Source organism: Heteronotia binoei, chromosome 3, assembly GCF_032191835.1.
Source record: "Heteronotia binoei isolate CCM8104 ecotype False Entrance Well chromosome 3, APGP_CSIRO_Hbin_v1, whole genome shotgun sequence".
In the NCBI taxonomy this organism is placed as follows: domain Eukaryota; kingdom Metazoa; phylum Chordata; class Lepidosauria; order Squamata; family Gekkonidae; genus Heteronotia; species Heteronotia binoei.
In genome coordinates, this window is record NC_083225.1 from 68516201 (window position 1) to 68524862 (window position 8662).

Below are 8662 nucleotides of genomic sequence, written 5' to 3' on the forward strand. Positions count from 1 at the left end.
ATTCCCTAGTGTTGTAAATAACCTGTGGAATACTGCAATAGTGCTGCTTATAATCCAGTTTTGGAGCATACTAAAGCATAGACATTGCTGGTTTGCCAGACTTTCATAGAAAGCAGTTGTTTAATTCACTGGAGGAAAGGAAAATCTATGGTGTCTTTTCCTGCTCTGCTAGCTGTAATGAAACAAAGCCAGAAATTGCTCTTGTGACTGATGTCATTAATCTTAAAAATGTACTTGCATCCCTCTCACCTGTTAAGCAGGAAAGATCCATAATGGTTGACTGCAGTTCTTAGTGTGCTTTTGAAACATAGCACTTTTTGTACCGTATCTTAATGAATATGTTTTAACCAAGACATTCAGCACAGAGTATTAGTAGCAGTCTCAATATTTCTGGGTGTTAGCAAAATATCAGGTAGCATATGCAAAGAATGTAAATAGCTATAATTTCCTTCATGTCTGTAAAATTTGTAAAAATGTTTTAAGACTTAGAAGAATCAAGTCACAGACTTAAGCTTACTCTTTGAAGGTCTCTACTGAAAAATGTTACTGAAAAATCTCAGTAATCATGATGTCAGTTTTATTCCCCTAGTGAATTTGCTAACTGCAATTTTCCCTACAGATTTTATACTCTTTGTTTTGGGGTATTATAGTCCTTCTGAGCAGCATAGTAGTAACTATGACTGTGTTGTCTTTTCTGCATAGCCCATCACTTTGCTAATGGAATCCTCGGATGCCATGAATCTTGCCTGTTTAACAGCGGGATATTACAGACTTCTTGTTGATTCCAGGCGCTCCATATTTAACATGGCCAGTAAGAAAAATGGTGGAAGCCGTGAAGCAGGTAATAAATATCCATAATGCAAAAATCAGTCAGATATGCAAATAATGTATCCATTTGCCTTTTGGACAAGCTACTTTTTTCAGTAGTGGAACTCCATAAAGACAAAAGCCACTACAAAATCTGTTCTTCAGAATCAACATCTTAAAAATGCTGAACTTGAGAACATTAAAGGTTTCCCCACACATGTTATTTCATGAGTTATGTGCCCATTTTGTGGTCTTATCTGCATGTGTTTTGCTCCCTCTAGTGGTTACTTTGATCTTTTCTACCTGTTTCTCCATTTTTTTCACAAAATGCTTGTAAAAAAAATCTCAGAGAAACAAAGGAAGGGTCAAAGTGACCACTAGAGGAAGCAAAACATGTTGAAAAGGGGAAAAAAAGCCACAACCTGCAGAAATAACACTTGTGAAAAAGACCCCTAAGGTTGCTATCACTGTGGAAATGCTAATTTCCTTATCTCTTTCTTCAGTCAAAACTGAATAATTTAGTCTACTTTGTTTGGATTTCTATTTTTTTCAGATATCAAACATATTTAACCTCAAATAAAGTTTACAAATAAACTTATTAGGGTTTCTATAGAGGTAGAGAGGTCTCTAACAGTTTTTTTAAAAGTTATTTAATTGAGTTATAATATATAAACAAAACTTGTTTAAATGTAGGTTAAAAAGAAGCTAAGGAGACTATGATTTAATAAATTTGTATGTATTATATTAATGACACAAGAGATTTAAAATGCAATAAAAGTTCATAAGTGAAAAAAAGGATAAAATCAGAGATAGGAAATGAGTCTGTTATAAACGTTTGTATATAATAATAATAATAATAATAAATTTATTCTTATAACTCGCTCTCCCCCGCTGAATATTTAAATGTATATTTAAGAATAATAAATAATTTAATATAAAAGTATCCTAAAGGGCATAAATTAAGCTGATCTTTTTCTTTCTTTCCCATTATTTAGGGATTGAAACCAAGGTGAAGCATAATCTCCATGGATCTGAGTGGACCTGTGTAGCAAAAACCACAACTTTCCCAGCAGAGGGGGAACAGGAGACGCACATGTTTGTAGACTCAAAACAGAAAACTGCAGATGCTTCTGACAGCACCTTATGCCCAAAAGATCACAGGCATCTGTACATAGAAAATGTTTATCATTCCGGTGAGCTTGATCAGCAGCTGGCTGAACAAAATGACTCTCCAGAGGCAGATGAAAACAGAAGTTTAAACCAGCAGTCTGCACTGTCTTACTCAGGACTGGAATCCAGCAAGAAAGCACAGGGATCTCCAAGGGCAGCAAAAGTATCTTTTATATTTGGAGATCACAGTTTAGATGGCATTAATCCCCAAACTCTCGGCTATGAAAGATTGTTGGATGAAAGCCCAGAAGCATTAGATAAGCAAAGAGCTCTTTACATGAGCCACGCCAATGACATTAAGGGTTTGGAGTTGTCCCCAGATGCAGAAAGCATTCAGTTTGCTGCTAATTCTGTGTATTCAGGCTTAAATGATAACAAAATATTTGGAGCTGCTGAAGGAATAGAAGAGCCTTTGCTACATGATATTTGCTATGCAGAGAACACGGATGATGCTGAGGATGACGATGAAGTGAGCTGTGAGGAAGACATTATGGTGGGAGAAATCAGTAGGCCTGCTCTTCTCAGTCTTTCAGGGTCAAGTGATGACATCATCGATCTGACATCACTTCCGCCTCCAGAAGGTGATGATAATGAAGATGACTTCCTGTTGCATTCTCTCAACATGGCCATTGCTGCTCCTCCCCCTGGATTCAGGGATAGCTCTGATGAAGAAGATTCTCAGAATCATACAACACAGTATAGAGAAGACAAGGAACAAACTAGTTGCTTAGGTACTGATGATATTCCAGTGTCGCTTATTGATGCTGTCCCTACTCAAGTTGAGGAAAAATGTGAAAAGAGGCTGGATGATGCTGTGGTTTCTACTCTTCAAGCACTGGAGGCCTTGGCAGCTTCAGAGGAACAGCAGACAAGTGACAATTCAGGTTCTTTCACTACTGTTACATTTATTCATTGAAAAAAATTCATATCATTCCATCCATTTTTCATCATTCACCTTTTCGTCATTAGCCTGTTTGGCAATATTCCATCTTTTTACGTTTTTGGGGTTTTTTTGCCATCACCTGTATATATCACTTTATAGAACTACCATAATGTTAAGTTGCCTTGGAAACTGTGCTATATGTGAATCAGTATTTTAGAACCATTTTTAAGCTAACCAATCTCATTTTCTTATCATTTTATTCAAGTGCCTGCCATGGTTTCATTAATCGGCTCTTATTTTTTCGTGGCATACAGGTGTAGCCATCTTGAGAGCATATAGCCCTGAATCATCATCCGATTCTGGCAATGAAACAAACTCCTCTGAAATGACTGAAAGTTCTGAATTGGCCACAGCGCAGAAACTGACTGAAAATGCCACGCGTATGTTTTTGTCTGCAAATGAAGGTTATCAGCCCCTTGTGGAATCTCAGGCTGAATTTCCCATCACCAAGAATCAGGCTGGAGGGCTTATGAAATCCTCACAGTCTTCAGCTAATCAGCAAGTGACAGAACTGCAGTCAAAAGTTGTGCCTTCAAAGCAGATTCTTCATTCAGATAACATGGAGATGGAGCCAGAAACCATGGAAACAAAATCTGTTACTGAATATTTTAGCAAGCTGCATATAGGGTCTGTGGTGTATTCCTGCACTACTAAACGGAAAAATAAGGTTACCGATGGGGAAGCAAAAGCAACCCCTGATGGCAATGCTGTTATGAAAAAACAGCAGGGGCCTAAAAAAACAGAAACCAATGAGCAAAAGGGCAAAATCAGCACTCTTTCCTCAAGAGAGGGTCAACGCATAAGCACTTTTAATGTGGAGAGAACTGCCTTTCACAAGGATGGCCAAAGATGGTATGCTACTTCAGATGAAGGAGCAGTAGAGAAACCAAATTCAGAACCAGTTAATGGGAAGACTGTTCCAAGAGTTTCTAGTCTTGGGAAAACAGAGATGGACTGTAAAGATGAGACTGACCATGATGTAATTTTAGGGCATGGGCCGGAGGAAAATTTTGCATCAGATGTGACCCTGATGTCTTCACACAAAGATCTAAATAACTCTGAAGACACTGGCTTATCAACAGATGACCATTCCTCAAAGCTTCCGGAAGCAGAACAGAGTGTGACTAGATTATGCGAGTATCACTTAGCTAAGCGAATGTCATCCTTGCAGAGTGAAGGCCATTTTTCACTGCAAAGTTCACAGTGTTCTTCAGTGGATGCAGGTTGCAGCACAGGCAGCAGCACATGTGGAACCCCAGTTGAATCTCCTCTTTGTAATTCGGATGCTAAGCACATTATGCCTGATGCAATGGTAAAAGGTATGAGCTATATTCCAGCGGATGAAAGAGCTGTCCTGCTTCCCAGCCATGGAACAACATACAAGGAACATCCGCAGTCTGAAACTGTGTACCATAGAATGGCAGTACCTGTTATGCATTCCACAGTTAATTCTACTGACCCTTTATTTGGCACTTTAAGAGATGGATGTCACAGAATCCCCAAGATTAAAGAAACTACAGGTACGGCACCCACAAAGCATTGATATGATTATATATAAAAGCCAGGGGTGCAATTTAAAGTCATAAAAATCCATCTGAGGGAACTCAAGGGTTACAATATTAATTTTAGCATTACTTGTCACACTTTTTAATCCATGTCTGTGGTAAAGCACAAACCCACATGGATATATTACTGTTCTCATTGTAAGACAGCTTGAGCTCCCATAAGGCAGAAAGGCAGCTAGTAATTTTTTTAAAATAAATAAATCAATTTAATTCTTAACATGGATACTGGGACAAACCAGATCTTTCTACAAACCTGAAAAAGCCCCAGACTTTCAAGAAAATCTGAAAAAACAAAAAAAGGATTGGTGGGGTACCCTGAATAATAGAAGCAGCCCCTGTAACTTTAATAAATGGATGTCATTTGAGATCTCACTGACTATTGTTCAGTTGCTGGGCAATCACAATATTGGCAGCTTTCAACGTTTGGTTTCTGTCAGTAAAAGGCAGTGGGCCAAGTGGGGCAGGGCCTTTCCCAGGCTGTTTCGGCCTTGTAGGCCATTCCTGCTCCCATTCCCTGCCTTGGGTGGAGGGCACACTGCAACCAGGCCTGGCAGCAACTGTCAGGTGACTCACTATTGTACAACTTGCATGACTCAGCCAGGCCCAAGAGCAACTTGCTGATAATTCACTACTATTTGACAGCAGCCACCACATGAAAGCCAGTGTGGTATAGTGGAAAAAGTCTCAGACTCTATTTCAAACCCCACTCTGCCATGAATGGGTGACCTTGGATGAGTCACTCACACTTAGTGTAACCTGCTCCACAAGGTTGTTACAAGGGTAAAATGAACGATGTGAGAATAGGGTTGCCAAGTCCTACCTCCTCCCCAGCGGGGGGGGGGCTTTGGAAGGTGTTCCTTGAGGGGAAGGGGGCGTCCCCAATGCAGTGACATCACACAGAAGTGACTTTATCATGTTGGGAACTCTCTTCTTGCAAATAGTATTTAAAGGTTGTTTGCAAAAAGCAGGGGCTGCATGTGCCTGAACTCCAGTGGTGAATTTGCCACTTGGAGTTCAAGCATGTTCCCCCTTTATTGCAAAAAGCTGCTTACAATAAGTGGGAGCAGCACATGTCTGAATTCCAGAGGTGAATTTGCCACTTGGAGTTCAGGCATGTTGCTGGTAGCTACCTCTCTCCCTTTCCTGCAAGAATCCCACAGGAAGAGAGGGAGAGGGGTGGCTGACCAGTGGTCACACTTGGGGGCAGGGTTGTGGGGACTGGCATCCCTAGATGAGAATGATATAAAATGTTGTGGTTTGTGATGAGAAAAACAGGGTAAGCCTTCTCCTTATGCAACCCATTTCCCAATGTTAAAAGTTCTTATTATAATGCTTTCTATGCCTTCTGAAAGAATTGTATATGGTTGTAGTGTCAACTACATCTGAAGGCTTGAAAAGTTTATAATGATAAGGCTTTCTAACAATGTTTAATGATAAAAGACTAAAATGTTCTATTGCCAACATACTCTGAAATTGATGCTTAATGATTCTCTCTGTTCTTCTACTACCCCTAGTGTAGCTTTCACAGAGCCTGTGACTGGAAGACGAGGAGGCATGCCTTCAGCTTTTTCTAAACAGCCCAGAGCTGACTCCATCATGCTATCATCCCACATTCACTCAGAATCAATGGTGCCAAGTCAAAATCAAGACTCTTTTGATGCTCCCAAAGTCAATCGGTCAGGTGGGATAACGGTTTGTTTATGGCCATATGATATGATGGGAGGAAGCCTCAGAATGCCACACAAGAAGAAAGTTTTGCACCGTAGCAACAGTGTGGTTGCAGAACCTACAGGCACTGAGATGTTTCTTGAGGGGAAAAAGAAAGCCACTGTGAGTTTGATATGTATGGACACTTTTGAAGCAGATGAATCAAAATTAGAAAAAAGAGGACAACTTCATCTGGACAAAATGTTATCCAAAAGTTATTCTCAGAGCTCTGTGAATGTCCCCATGAACAGTAAAAGGTCCTCCAATTTGAACACTATCCAGAAGGATTCCAAACAGTACAGAACATTACCCTTACGGAAGCTAGATGCCAGCAACTGGAAATGTCGTGGACCCTTTAGCTCTTGTTTCCTAAAAAGAGGAACTGCTGAAGATGACGACGACAATGATGAACATAAAGATAGCACACAACTTTCATGTCTTTATCAACCTGAGAAGCAGCATGAAGCAGCAGAAAAACCTAGTCAAGTTTGTTCTGCTCTAAGTGAGGACAATAAGGAAGAAAATGTAGAATCCCCCGAAGATGGTGGAAACAGTCAAAACACCATGAACGAGCCTGAAGACCAGGATGATAAAATCCATGAGAATCTCAGCAATATGTCCTTTGATGCACAAATTGCCAGGCTGAGTTTAATGAAGGAGAAGAATTATGCAGTGCCTGAAGGATTCCTTGCAGCACAAAAGGATGCAAATGAACTACTCTGTCTGGTCCGATCCAGTGTGGGAAAAAGGGACAATGTATGTCAAGAAACATATGACCTTCAACTTTCTCAGTACAAACAACTGTTATCTGTAGAATCAAGACAGTTGGGAAGTGCCTGCAGGAAAATGGCCATGGCTGAAAAAAGCCCTGAGGAAATGCTCATAGCTATGACTTCTAGCTTTCAAGTACTCTGTTGCTTAACAGAAGCCTGCATGCGTTTAATTAAAATCATGAACTCTGAAACACAGCAGGAGGAAATTGTAGCTAAAATAGATGAGGTTGTAATAAACTACATTTGTCTTCTAAAGGCTGCAGAAGCCGTGTCTGGTAAGACCTCCAGCGACTCTAGCATTAAACTCTTGGCTCGTCATTCGACTACCATGGCCACTATTGTAAGCACACTAACACGTTCTCTTAAAATGCTTTTAAATAAATAAACAGAAGTCACTTCATAATCTACCTTTGCAAAGCCATACATAAAATCTTTTATTTACTTGTAATGTGTATGAACTAAAGTTAACAATCTGAGCTTTCCCTGTATATTTTGTTATTTTATATAAAATAAGTATGAGATTAAAAAACACTATAAAATTGACAAAATGCTGGCCAGTCAATCCTTCTGTTTCATTCAAAAATAAAACAAGATAAACTGTACAAGAGCACTGGAAGTTTGGCTTTTTCATAGTCAAGTCTACAGGTGTATGATCTGCCCTTCTAAAGACTGTGATGTTTAGAGGAACTTACTTCCCCATCTGGGTTTATACTGGAAACTATACCATTCATGTTTAGAAATAAGAAATGGAATCATAATGTATATAACAGTATTTAATGTTTGAATTATAATTTTTAAAGCATTGAAAATAGCAAAAATACATTTTAAACCCCAGAGACTATTACAACTTATTAGAGATTATATATATATATATATAAAAATAAATGAATCTTTTGTTCATATTGTTTGCTTGCTGTATCTTTTCCTGGGCAATGATCCCTTGCTTGTTTAAGCTTTGAAACCAGCTCTAGACATTGCTGGGCCACACTTTTCACTGGGGCTGAAAAACTTTCCCCAAATTATTTTTGTTAGAGTGCACACTCTGATGGCAGGACCTAGAAGCTTGAGGAAGAACACTGTTTTATTTGGTTCAAAAGACTATGAAACCAAGCTGGAAATGAGCCTGCTGTCCATGGCAGACAACTGTCTCCTTATTTCTCATAGACAATTGGAACAGTATGTCTCTTGATATTCACATTTTCATAATTTCTCTGGGCTTTTGTATACTAAGCACTGTGTTCTACTATTTTATGCAGTTTGATTTGAGCAACATATTTTTCTATTCTGCTGTTTTCCAAAATGGGTCAACATGGACCTTCAACAGAGACATGTGGAAAGGAAAAGATGGTGGATAGGGTCATACTAGGTTTCCTGAAGATTGAATAGGAAAAACAGGCCTCTGTGACCTCCAGCCAATCTACTGGGATGCAGAATGGGGCTGCAGCAAGGAGAGGAACCAGGCAAGATCAGTCATCCTCCTTTTTGCATCAGCAGAAAATCTGGTAGGATCCAACCCAGAATCATCATCCCAGTTCTGATCAACAAGAGTCTTATTAAGGTGTTAATATGTTTGTTTATAGAAAGTATAGCATTTATTTCTAGCCCCATTTTTTAACAAAAAGGGGGCATCATAAAATCATAGAGTTGGAAGGGACCTCCAGGGTCATACACAATGCAGGAAATTCACAAATACCTCC

General features: G+C 39.3%; 1 protein-coding gene across 5 annotated transcripts in view; it reads left to right on the forward strand.

Annotated features, from left to right (window-relative positions):
* The window catches only part of FRMPD4 (FERM and PDZ domain containing 4), a 378612-nt gene extending 370743 nt beyond the window's left edge, over positions 1-7869 (forward strand). For 4 of the 5 annotated variants that reach the window (XM_060233963.1, XM_060233964.1, XM_060233966.1 and 1 more), the window contains exons 14-17: positions 703-841; positions 1803-2861; positions 3175-4440; positions 6005-7869. In XM_060233963.1, the coding sequence (XP_060089946.1) occupies positions 703-841; positions 1803-2861; positions 3175-4440; positions 6005-7350 (3810 nt within the window). In that variant the 3' untranslated portion in view covers positions 7351-7869. Of the gene's footprint in view, positions 1-702; positions 842-1802; positions 2862-3174; positions 4441-5999 lie in introns of all 5 variants that reach the window. The other variant, XM_060233967.1, reaches the window with a different exon arrangement.
* The last annotated feature ends 793 nt before the right edge of the window (positions 7870-8662 follow it).